The 12739-nt window shown below is 51.2% G+C and overlaps 1 protein-coding gene across 1 annotated transcript in view; it reads left to right on the plus strand.

The window, feature by feature from the left end:
• Positions 1-12739, plus strand: part of SIK2 (salt inducible kinase 2) — a 39976-nt gene that overhangs the window by 10327 nt on the left and 16910 nt on the right. The window contains exons 3-4 of the mRNA XM_071576121.1: positions 419-482; positions 4573-4734. Coding sequence (XP_071432222.1) covers positions 419-482; positions 4573-4734 — 226 coding nt within the window. The remainder of the gene's footprint in view (positions 1-418; positions 483-4572; positions 4735-12739) is intronic.

A 12739-nucleotide genomic window follows, 5' to 3' on the forward strand; every position in this document is an offset into this window, starting at 1 on the left:
TTGCCACCTTGTTGTGTCTGCTGGGGTTTTATCTCTACATCTTCCAGGAATTACCCTCTAAGGGGAGTTTATTTGTGAGGATTCTCCTGGTCATTTCAAGCTTGTGAATGAATAAAATGCTGAGATCAAACTGGCCAAGGCCCTGCCCACAAACAGCTCATGCTGAGCTGGTTCATTGAGGTGACTGAAACACACCCAAGATGGGGTGAAATAGTTGTGTTGTGCTCAAGGCAAGTCCAGAATGACTTTTTGAAGGGGAGGATTTTCCCCTTTCAGGCAACATTTTGTACCTCCATGTGCAAGGCAAAGCTTTCACATCCTCAGCAGGGCAGAAACCACAAGGATAAAGACCCATTTGAGTGTCCCTTTGCTTTTTGCTTTTCCCACGAGCACTCACATGTGATTTCTTCATCAACAGGTGATGGAGACCAAAAGCATGTTGTACCTTGTGACTGAATTTGCCAAAAATGGAGAAATTTTTGGTAAGCAACAGTTTCATGTTGAGCATTTTGTACCACAGGGTGGGAATTGTGCTGGGGATTTGTTTGCCACTGTTATAGAGGGTTTGGGAGGAGGAAGAGAGCTCAGCATGGAGGAGGCCCTGGGGTTGGGGCACAAAGGAGGTGGAGCCTGGTCATCTTTGGGTTTTTGCAGTGGGCAGAGGGATGGATTTCCTGGGAGTATGTGGGAAATAAGTGTCCCTTCCATAACATCAGTCTCCATGCAGAGTGGGCTGCTCTCCTGGAGTCATGAACCCAAGAGTCTGCAACTTTTCTGTCACTTCTCCATGCAGGATCCTTCTTTTGGGGGAGTTTGACTTGGTTTTCTCTTCTAAAGCAAGATGGTTAGAGACCTGTGCAACCTGCTGGTTCTTTAGCTGATCCTGACAGCATTTAGTGTGATTTGAAAGTGGTTTGAAACCTGGAGGTTTCCTGGCAGAGGTGGCTTTGCAATTCCAGCCTTTGCAAGAGAAGGATCTGCAGGAAATCTCAGGGTGGTGGCTCAGAGCTCTGCACACACAGACACATCACAAGGGGGCACGATGGGCTCAAGCTCTGCCAGGGGAAATTGAAGTTGGAGAGCAGAAAAAATTCTTTGCAGAGAGAGTGCTGAGGGATTGGAATGGGCTGCCCAGAGAGGGGGTGGATTCCCCATCCCTGGAGGTTTTTAGGATGTGACTGGATGTGGCACTGAGTGATCACAGTGGGGTTGGATCAAGGGTTGGACTTGATGATCTCAGAGGTCTTTTACAACCCAATTGATTCTGTGGGGAGAGGCTGAGGGAGCTGGGGGTGTTTAGCCTGGAGAAGAGGAGGCTCAGAGGTGACCTCAGCACTGTCTGGAACTGCCTGAAGGGAAGTTCTGGTCAGGAGGGGGTTGGTCTCTTCTCCCAGGCACTCAGCAATAGGACAAGGGGGCACGATGGGCTCAAGCTCTGCCAGGGGAAATTGAAGTTGGAGAGCAGAAAGAAATTCTTTGCAGAGAGAGTGCTCAGGGATTGGAATGGGCTGCCCAGAGAGGGGGTGGATTCCCCATCCCTGGAGGTTTTTCAGCTGAGCTTGGCCGTGGCACTGAGTGCCATGATCTGGTAAAGGGACTGGAGTTGGACCAAGGGTTGGACTTGATGATCTCAGAGGGCTTTTCTAACCCAATCCATTCTATGGATGTGGCACTGAGTGAGAATCCACCACATCTTGATCCAACCCTACTGTGATCACCAGCCCAGGGCACAGAGTGCCAGAGTGATCACAGTGGGGTTGGATCAAGGGTTGGACTTGACGGTCTCAGAGGTCTTTTCCAACTCAATCCATTCTATGATCTTCCTTCCAGCAGTGCCCACATTCTGGATGTCTCCAGCAAGTTTCAGTTGCCTCCAAGTGGTTTCTGTGCCCAGGGGCTGGCACAGTGCCCCTACCCCAGTGCCACCCTCCCCTGTTTGCACTCTGGTTAATGCACAAACAGGACCCCCAGGTGTTCCCTCCCCTGGCTGGGTCTGTTCTCCTTCTCCTGGGGGGATTTCAGGATGATCTGCCTGTCCCTGCTCAGCCACTGGAGCTGGGGAGACACTGAAGGCCAAGGTGGTTTGGAGTCTTTCAATAAGTCCTGACAGGCCAGAGCCATAAAAGCAAATGACAGCTTGGATTCATTAACTTGTTTGCTGCATTGCTCACAAATGATGGATTAGCAGCTTAAAGAGCTGGCTTGTGCTCAGGGTAATTTGGTTTGTGCCTTTGATATCTGACTTCACCTTGATATCATATGATTTGTCAGTCACTCTGTGACTGAATGATATTTAGCTTGCAAATATTATGATCTCCCCTTACTGCCAGGCTTTTGTTTGTTCTTGTGCTTTGCCAAGTTAAACCAGCTGGAAGTGTTTGAAGACTTGGGTAGGTTAGAAGCTCTGAGGAGGGTTTTTCAGACCTGCAGGTTCCAGGGATCAGATCTGATCATAAAGAAAGCAGAAGAGTTTAGGTGAAAATATTCCAAACAATTATAAAGCCCCTAAACAACATTTTAATTAAAAATCCCTTAAAACACAAGCTAACAAAGCCAGGTCTGGCTTTGTGTTGGGCAGGATGATCCTGCTTGGATCACTGATGTTACACAACCAGTTCAGAAGATACAACTGATTGCTGGGTGGAACATCCAGATGCATTTGCTGCTCCTTAACCAGTAAGTGCATTGTTTGTAGGATGGAGACAGCAATTCTAAACCCATCCCAACAGCTGATTCTTGGGGTTTATGTAAGAGAAAGAACAGAACTGGCTGCAGGAGCCCTTTCTGTCAAGACTCCCACAGCTGCTGCTCCCCTTGTTTTTGTTCAGAGGATAAAGGAAGTCGTTGCTTTCAGGGTTAACCTTCGTTTTTACAACGTAATCAAACATGAAAACAAACTGTTCTCTGTGCCTGTGACGCAGTGAAGGGGAGAGGGAGGTCAGGATGGGCACCTCGTGGGGCCTTGTTTGATTGCCAGAAAGAAACCCTCCTGTAGCCACTCTGCAGCCTCTGGTGAGGCTTGGGAGGGAGAGGAGTGGTGTGGAGCTCCAAGGAACCCCTCAGAGTCCAACACCTTGTGGTGTCCAGGTATTGCCCATGAGTGGTGGGATGTGACAGCCTTGAGGAGGCAGCTCTGAAAGGAGGAACAGAGCAGAGTTTCATGGCACAACAACTCTTCCTTACTCTTCCCCCCCCATTCTTTGGGAGGGTTTTCCCATTCTTTTGGAGGGTGGGAGGAGAACAACCTGGAAACTGGATTTGTCTCTGACACCTTTTGGGCTTCCTGGTGCTGATGAGTGGAGAGAAGCCCCTCAGTGGCAGGGCTGTCTCTGCCTGCCCAGCCCTGTGGCAGAGGACATGCAGCAGCAGAAATGGAAAAGATCTTGTAAGAAATGGGCTGGTGAAGATGATGAAGAAACAAGTCCAAATGCCCTAAAACCAGAAGTTTTTACTGTTGTGTAAATATGTTACAAAATGGATTCCTTGTTCTTCTGTCCCTGAGTTTTCTTCCCAAAATCCCCTGAGAAGCCCCTTATCTCACCAACCAGCACTGCCTGAGTTTGGCCTTGAAAAGTTTGTCCAAGTTTCCTTATTGGCCCCTATTTCACCCTTTCCTATTGGTTGCTATCCCTGGTTTCTTATTGGTTGGAGCTGGAATCCCACCAGAACCTGTAAATATCCCTGCCCATGGGAATAAAGCTCTCTCTGGTTCCTCTCCTGTGGTCTCTGTGGCTCTCCTGGGGCATCTCAGGGGCCACATGGTGGGGGACAAAGGGGAGCACATCCCCTCCAGGTAACAGGTTAATTCCCTGGACCTGGTGCCCCTCAACTGTCAGAGACTGGACTGAGAGGAGGCTCAGGGGAGATCTCACCATTCTCTACAACTCCCTGACAGGAGGCTGTAGCCAGGTGGGGGTTGGTCTCTTCTCTCAGGCAATCAACAGTAGGACAAGAGGGCAGGGGCTCAAGCTCTGCCAGGGGAAATTCAGGTTGGATATCAGAAAGAAATTCTTTAGAGAGAGAGTGGTCAAACATTGGCATGGCCTGCCCAGAGAGGGGGTGGATTCTCCATCCCTGGAGGTTTTTAAGATGAGCTTGGCCGTGGCACTGAGTGCCATGATCTGGTAAAGGGACTGGAGTTGGACCAAGGGTTGGACTTGATGATCTCAGAGGTCTTTTCCAACCCAATCCATTCTATGATTCTGTGATGGTGAACTTACCATCCCTGGAGGCTTTTAAGATGAGACTGGACGTGGCACTGAGTGCCATGATCTGGTAGTCAAAGTGGGGTTGGATCAAGGGTTGGACTTGATGATCTCAGAGGTCTCTTCCAACTCAACTGATTCTATGAAAACCTTTAAATATCCCAACCCTTGGTAATACAGCTCTCTCTGGTTCCTCTGCTGTGGTCTCTGTGTGTCTCTCCTGGGGCATTTCGGGGACAAAGGGGGAGCACGTCCCCTCCAGGTAATGGGTTGGCTCCCTGGACCTGAGAGGGACCTCCCTCTGTCCCAGGGCTGTGCCAGGGCTGTCCCTGCCTGCCCAACCCTCTCACCCTGCTCTGCTCCCCAGACTACCTGGCCAGCCACGGGCGCCTGAGCGAGCCGGAGGCGCGGCGCAAGTTCTGGCAGATCCTCTCGGCGGTGGAGTATTGCCATGGCAGGAAGATCGTCCACAGGGACCTCAAGGCTGAAAACCTGCTGCTGGACACCAACATGAACATCAAAATAGCAGGTACAGCTCAGGGCAGGTGCAGAAATGCATTTTTTTTCCAGGAGGGACAATTCAGGTAATCAAAGGGACCAAGGGTTGGACTTGGTGATCTCAGAGGTCTCTTCCAACCCAGCTGATTCTGTGATTCTATCAAGGCACAGAAAACCACTGGTGATATGTGTGATGTTTTTGCCTTTTAGCAGAGTGCACGTGGCCATGATATTTCCTACATTAGCCCTGTTACACTTGCAAGTAAAGAAAAAGCAATGACTTTCAGAGTTACAGATGTTCTTTGTGGTTTTCATGACTGCTCTTTAAAGCTGCCAGATGTTCAGGTTAAAACAGAGTTAATCAAATAACTTCTTTCAACATGAGAAAAAAACCCTCAAAAATGGGAGCTTATTGATTTTCCCCCCCCTTTTTTGCATGCATGATTTCATTTTAATTATAAATTTAGACACAGCAGATGTTGCTGGCAATGGAAATCACTTTGATTACAATTGCAGGAATCCTTCCATAGTGATTTTAACTCAGCAAGACTTGGGAAAACTGGGTAATATCTTGATTTGGGGGACTGTTGAACTTCAGACATCACTCATAGGGGAGCAGGAAGGGAAGGTGAGTGCAGGAAGGAGCTGGTTGGTGAGAATGAGGAGGAGCTATAGAGAAAGGTGAAGTGATCAAACATTTCTGATCATTGCTGCATTATTTTACCCTGAAATGGTGAAATGGTACATCCTGGAGCTCTAAGGCAGTGGGTCCATCTGCTGCTTGGGGAGGATTTCTCCTTTCCTCAGTTCTGCTTTCATACCTGCACTCACCTCTGGCAACCAGAGCACCTGGGGGTTCATGGCTGACAGAGAATTTATTTACCAGGACAATTTATGTCTTCAGCAAACAGGGCTGTGTCTCAGGGCTGCAAGTCACCCACCTGCTCTGAGTAATGGCACAGAATGGGGGGAGTTTTCGTGCTGTTGTTCCTCTCTGCTTTCTTTCCTCGCCTTCACCACGTTCTCTGCCTCCTGGTTTCCCTCCACATCCCTGTGCTGTTCTGGGGCTGTTCTGCTCAGCCTGACACAGTTTCCAGAGCTCCTCAGGGCTCTCAGCTGGGCTGTGCCAGTCTCTCCTTCCCTGGGTGTGCTCAGCACTGCTCTGTGAGCACGACACAGGCTCCCAAAAACACCCCCAAAGGCCTCCCAGGAGACCTGTTAGGCAAAGAAAGGTTGGGGCATGAACTGCTCAGTACTAGGGAATTGAGTGCTCAGGTTCTCCAGGGACTCAAATCAAAGCACTGATAAATGGTTGTTGTGAGATTCCATCAGCTGCTGCTGCTCTTTCCTGTCTCAGCTGCTCCCCTGCTCTGCTTCTCTCATACAGAAAGTCAATTACAGGTGGTCTGGATGCAAATGAGCACATTAACTGGCACTGGTTCTGCCATGTGTCTTTGATAAGCTTTATCAGGTTTACTTGGGGGATTAAGTAGCTGGAGGAAAGTTAAGACTTCACTCAGAAAGTTTGTAGTGCTTTGTGCTGAGTGGGTTGTTTTGCTTTTCTCTGTTAAGGAGATGGATGGTGAGCCCCAAGAGTTTTTATCTGGGATTTTGGAGCTCTCTGGTGCTGTGCAGGTCCCTGAGAACGTTCTCTTCAGTCCCTCATATTCTTCATGGCCCATTTATCAAACTGTGGAAGAGCTGAGGGCAGGCAGGATCCCAACTCTGATAGCTGGAATTAGGCTCTAATTTGAATTAATCTGGGAATTGAAAAATGGCCCAGGAACTGATGAACTCCTCTGATAAAGCTCTGCAGTGTCAGAGCTTACAGTGGGTCCCAGCACTAAGCCTGAGGCTGTTCCTGATCACTCCAAGCAGTCAGGAAACCCCCCCAGGGATGCTCATGGCCATTCCAGGCTCTTCCTCACTTCCAGTGATCCTCTGGATTCATTCTGGTGCTTCCGAGACTTCTATTGAAGCTTTTACTCTTTGAGGAAGCATTTCTTAAATACAGAAACATTCATGAAGTTACTTCTGTATTTCAGCTGCCAGGAGAATAAGCTTCCAAAAGAAGTGTTGCTAAAGCTGTGAGCTGATGAGACTGCCACCTTTGATTAAAACAGGAGGCTGAGCTGAAATTTAATCATTTAATGTTAATGTGGCTCTGAAAGGAATGGGATAGGTAGAATTCATAGGATTTTTCTTTTCAGTCTTAGACACTGGACAAGAAGCAGAGGCTATGTAAAGAACTTGAGGAGAGAGCTCTGACAGACATATGAGGTGGTTGGGAGCAAAGCCTTCAAAGTTAAATTTTAGCTTAAGTAGAAAAAAAATGAAGGTATTAATGAGATAAAATGCCCAGTGAGAGGGTGCAGGTGAGGAATGCCACTCCAGGCATGGAACTTGTGTTTAGCACCAGCACCTTCTTGGTTCTTCCCAAAATTACTGCCCAGAGACAGCTGGATTGGTTGTCACCTTTCCCTTTGGTTGTTTGGGGGGCTCCAGGGGGCTGATGCTCAGTGACACCCTGTGCTCTCACTGCACACACCAGGAGCTTTCCCTTGGGCTGGTTTGGGGGCTGATGCTCAGTGACACCCTGTGCTCTCACTGCACACACCAGGAGCTTTCCCTTGGGCTGGTTTGGGGGCTGATGCTCAGTGCCACCCTGTGCTCTCACTGCACACACCAGGAGCTTTCCCTTGGGCTGGTTTGGGGGCTGATGCTCAGTGACACCCTGTGCTCTCACTGCACACACCAGGAGCTTTCCCTTGGGCTGGTTTGGGGGCTCCAGGGGGCTGATGCTCAGTGCCACCCTGTGCTCTCACTGCACACACCAGGAGCTTTCCCTTTGGTTGTTTGGGGGGCTCCAGGGGGCTGATGCTCAGTGCCACCCTGTGCTCTCACTGCACACACCAGGAGCTTTCCCTTTGGTTGTTTGGGGGGCTCCAGGGGGCTGATGCTCAGTGACACCCTGTGCTCTCACTGCACACACCAGGAGCTTTCCCTTGGGCTGGTTTGGGGGTTCCAGGGGGCTGATTTCAGCTCCTGCTCAGTGACACCCTGTGCTCTCACTGCACACACCAGGAGCTTTCCCTTGGGCTGGTTTGGGGGTTCCTGAGGGCTGATGCTCAGTGACACCCTGTGCTCTCACTGCACACACCAGGAGCAGGTGGAATCCATGGATTTGTGGGAATCCAGCAGAGGCTGGAGCAGTGAGGGCTCTCTCTGCTCCCTGCCCATGGCAGGGCTGTGTCTGCCCCAGCCCAGGTAGCAGAGACTGTTATTTTGAAGCTGCCTGTGCTGCTGCTGGACAGTAAAATGTGCATTGACGTCAGCAGTGGCTGCTCAGCATTCAGGCCCTGAAGTGGGTCAGGTTTGCCTGTGCCACCTCCCACCTCCCTTTATCAGCACCTCCTCTCTGCCCATCAGCTCCTGGCTCATGTTCCTGCTCCAACAAAGGCTCTGCAGCCAGGCAGGTGCAATTCTGCTGCTAATTGGAGGAGAATGGATTAATTAGAGCCGTGAAGGCTGTGCCCCCCCTGGCAGGGTGCAGAGGGGCACATTGGAGGCTCCCCTGCCCCTCTGGATGCCCAGCACAAGGGGCAGTGACCCTGGCAGGGATGCCCAGCACAAGGGGCAGTGGTTCTGGCAGGGGTGCCCAGCACAAGGGGCAGTGGCTCTGGCAGGGACCCCTCTGGGTGCCCAGCACAAGGGGCAGTGACCCTGGCAGAGACCCCTCTGGGTGCCCAGCACAAGGGGCCTTGGCTCTGGCAGGGATGCCCAGCACAAGGGGCAGTGGCTCTGGCAGGGATGCCCAGCACAAGGGGCAGTGGCCCTGGCAGGGAGCCCCTCTGGATGCCCAGCACAAGGGGCAGTGACCCTGGCAGGGATGCCCAGCACAAGGGGCAGTGGTTCTGGCAGGGGTGCCCAGCACAAGGGGCAGTGGCTCTGGCAGGGACCCCTCTGGATGCCCAGCACAAGGGGCAGTGACCCTGGCAGGGATGCCCAGCACAAGGGGCAGTGGTTCTGGCAGGGGTGCCCAGCACAAGGGGCAGTGGCTCTGGCAGGGAGCCCCTCTGGATGCCCAGCACAAGGGGCAGTGACCCTGGCAGGGATGCCCAGCACAAGGGGCAGTGGTTCTGGCAGGGGTGCCCAGCACAAGGGGCAGTGGCTCTGGCAGGGACCCCTCTGGGTGCCCAGCACAAGGGGCAGTGACCCTGGCAGAGACCCCTCTGGGTGCCCAGCACAAGGGGCAGTGACCCTGGCAGAGACCCCTCTGGGTGCCCAGCACAAGGGGCCTTGGCTCTGGCAGTGGCCCTGGCAGGGGTGCCCAGCACAAGGGGCAGTGGCTCTGGCAGGGACCCCTCTGGGTGCCCAGCACAAGGGGCAGTGGCTCTGGCAGGGACCCCTCTGGATGCCCAGCACAAGGGGCAGTGGCCCTGGCAGGGATGCCCAGCACAAGGGGCAGTGGCCCTGGCAGGGAGTTCCCCTTTCTCAGGTTGCAAAGGGGACTGAAATCTCAGCCTGTTTCCATTTTTAACAGGAAAACAGATTCCATTGGGCTGATGTGGGTTCAAAAACTGATCCCTTCTGTGCTGAGGGTGACTCTGGAGGGGATGGTGGGACTGGGAAAGCAGAGGCTGCCACTCTGCACAGCCAGCATTTGCAGATTGCACAAACCCCAACACAATGCTGCAAATGAGGGGGGGTTTAATGTGCACATTCAGGCAAATGTTAAGAAGATCACTCCATTATATAATCTCAGTCCTCTGGCAATGAGTCCAATTTCAGTCCTTTCAGAATTCTGGGGCTGGCATATGTTTGGGGGTTTTTTGGGTTGTGTTTTTTTTTTTGTCTTTTGAGGGCTGGCACATTTTCCCCTTAAACATCAATAATGTTTCTCTGGAATGAAAAATCTTAACAATGTTCTTGGGTTAAAAATGGCCACTTTGGATCCACAATGATTGTGGCAGATCAGCACCTGCAGAGTAGAAACAAGTGACTGTTTTGTGCTTAATTGAATCCTGGCCACTCCAAAAAGTGGGACAACTAAACTGACAGTGGAGTAATTAAAAGTTGAGGAAGCCCCATGGACCAAGGATCCAGCATCCTGCCTGAATCCTGAGCATCTTCTTTGAAATGCTTTTCCTGGGTGCTCTCAGTTCTGCAGTTCTTGAGAAATGGTTTCACAGGATTTTCTACACAAGTGTAGAAAGCAGAACAGAAACCAAAAAGGCACCTACAATGTTATGTACCCTAACAAATAATGGTGGTCTCCCTGCCCAGGGAATTATTTTATTCAGAAATATAATTTTAAAGCTAAGAGCAAGTTGCTGAAATACAGAACACTGTTTTTGAGTCCTAAATTGCATGGAAAAGCCCAGTGTGGAGCAGGAGATGTCTGGCTCTTGCTGGGGTTTGTGTTGTCAGTGCATGTTATTTGTTCAGCAGAGATTCATAACTGAAGGATCCTGGTGTTTCATTGGTCATGGAAAAGGGAAGAAATTGAGGGTTTGCACCTACAGGTCAAAGAGAGAGTGAAGGGGCCATTTTCCAGGGGTGTGGGACAATATTCCTGTGGAATTCTGCACGGGGTGACTCAACCAGTGCCAGGGAGAGTTTGCCCATTCCTGCAGCCTGTTCCCCTCCTGCCCATCCCTGCCCCAGCCCCAGCATTGCTGTGTTGGTGCCTACACAGAGCTCAGCCTTGGCTGCTCCTTCTGGTATCAATTTATAGCCCTTTCATTCATGAATTTGCCTAATAAAGCTCAATGGGCTGTGCTGTCACAAGACCATCCGATGCCAGCCAAGTGCTGCTGCTCTTCCACCCAGTTAAGCACTGTCTGGGCACTGTGAGTCCTCAGTTCTCCTGCTCAGGGAGAGGTAACAGCCTGGCAGGGATCAAGTCATGCAGTTCCAAGAGGTCCTTGTTCTTGAGGTACTTTTGGTAACCATAAATCAAACTATTACATGCTGTGAAATTAATCATGTACAGATAATAGTAACATCCACCTGAGGCTTCTCCTGCACTGATCAGTCGTGCTTTAAGGCTCTGTTCTTTTGGCTGTTCACATTTGTGCTTCTGAAGTCACTTCCAGGTGTTCACATCCCCCCAGAGCTGACTTTGAGTCCAGTGTGGACAGACAGAGAGTTTCACTTTCTGAGGATTTGAACTCCTTGTGTTTCCAGGCAGGTCGTGCTTTCCTGAGCTGTGCTTACAAATACAGGTACTTGTGGGTCTGATACAAAGATTTATGAGTAAGAGCTGCAGTTCAGAGATAAAGCCTGATATTTATCTGCAGTTCTAAGAGGATGTTGAAAATCTGACAAATCCAAGATAAGTGAAGGGAGAAATCAGATTTAATGACACCTACACAGAATGGCAAAATGCTGCTGAGGGAAGGAACTGCTTCGTGTCTCCTGAAGTCATTGTCAAGGTTGCCAAGCCAATTATGTGCAAAGAAAAGTCTTCTCAAAGAGAACTAAAAAGGAAAAAATTCCCAACAAAAGTCTGGCTGTGATGGGAAGGAGGCAGGTGACACCAGTGATGGGGGGTGGAAGGGTTTGTTGTCAGCACAGCTGAAGTTGTGGTTGTTCCAGCAGTGGGGGAGGAAGGGCAGAGTGGACGTTGTATCCCGTATTTCCTGTGGACATGTGGAATCTGGGCTGACCTTGGCCCCTGGCACTGCCAGGGCTGGGTGATGTGCTGGGTGTTGTGGCACAAGTGGCCCTGGCCCCGTCCCTGTCCCTGTCCCTGCCAGGTGTGCGTGTGCTGACGCTGCCCTGGAGCCCCTGTGGCTCTGACCTTCACACCCTGGCACTGCTGCCCTGGGCTGGCAGCACCAGGGCTGCCTTTGATGCAAGTCACGGGAGTTTGGGCAAGTCACATGAGTTCAGCCCTGTGAGCCAGGGGTGGGTGTGGGCCTCCCTGTGATGGTGGGGCAGTCACAGGATTCAGCCCTGTGGGGTTTTGGGGTTCCCTTTGATGGTGGGGCAGTCACAGAGTTCAGCCCTGTGAGCCAGGGGTGGGTTTTGGGGCTGGCTTTGATGGTGGGGCAGTCACAGAGTTCAGCCCTGTGAGCCAGGGGTGGGTGTGGGCCTCCCTGTGATGGTGGGGCAGTCACAGGATTCAGCCCTGTGGGGTTTTGGGGTTCCCTTTGATGGTGGGGCAGTCACAGAGTTCAGCCTGTAAGTCAGGGGTGGGTTTGGGGTTCCCTTTGATGGTGGGGCAGTCACAGAGTTCAGCCCTGTGAGCCAGGGGTGGGTTTGGGGTTCCCTTTGATGGTGGGGCAGTCACAGAGTTCAGCCTGTGAGTCATAGTTGGATTTTGGGGCTCCCTTTGATGGTGGGGCAGTCACAGAGTTCAGCCTGTGAGTCAGGGGTGGGTTTGGGGCTCCCTGTGATGGTGGGGCAGTCACAGGAGTTCAGCCTGTGGGGTTTTGGGGTTCCCTTTGGTGGTGGGGCAGTCACAGAGTTCAGCTCTGTGAGCCAGGGTTGGTTTTTCTGGTGTGGATCTGACAGGGATGTTGGGATTTAACCCCTCGAGGGCTCCACACCCACCAGGTATTTACAGGAGTGCAGGATGTTCTCCTGTAACAAACTGTGTTTGTTATTTGCTCTGCAGTTGTTGTGCTGCTGCTTCTGCCTGTGTTCATTTTTGAGGGATGTTGCAGGAAAGGTTCTGTGAAAGGACTGCAGGAAAGGTTCTGTGGAAGGGCTGCAGGGAAGGTTCTATCAAAGGACTGCAGGAAGGTTCTATCAAAGGACTGCAGGGAAGGTTCTGTGAAAGGACTGCAGGGAAGGTTCTGTGAAAGGACTGCAGGAAGGTTCTATCAAAGGACTGCAGGGAAGGTTCTATCAAAGGACTGCAGGGAAGGTTCTGTGAAAGGGCTGCAGGGAAGGTTCTATCAAAGGACTGCAGGAAAGGTTCTGTGAAAGGACTGCAGGAAAGGTTCTATCAAAGGACTGCAGGGAAGGTTCTATCAAAGGACTGCAGGAAAGGTTCTATCAAAGGACTGCAGGGAAGGTTCTATCAA

This window comes from Pithys albifrons, chromosome 23, assembly GCF_047495875.1.
Source record: "Pithys albifrons albifrons isolate INPA30051 chromosome 23, PitAlb_v1, whole genome shotgun sequence".
Lineage (NCBI taxonomy): Eukaryota > Metazoa > Chordata > Aves > Passeriformes > Thamnophilidae > Pithys > Pithys albifrons.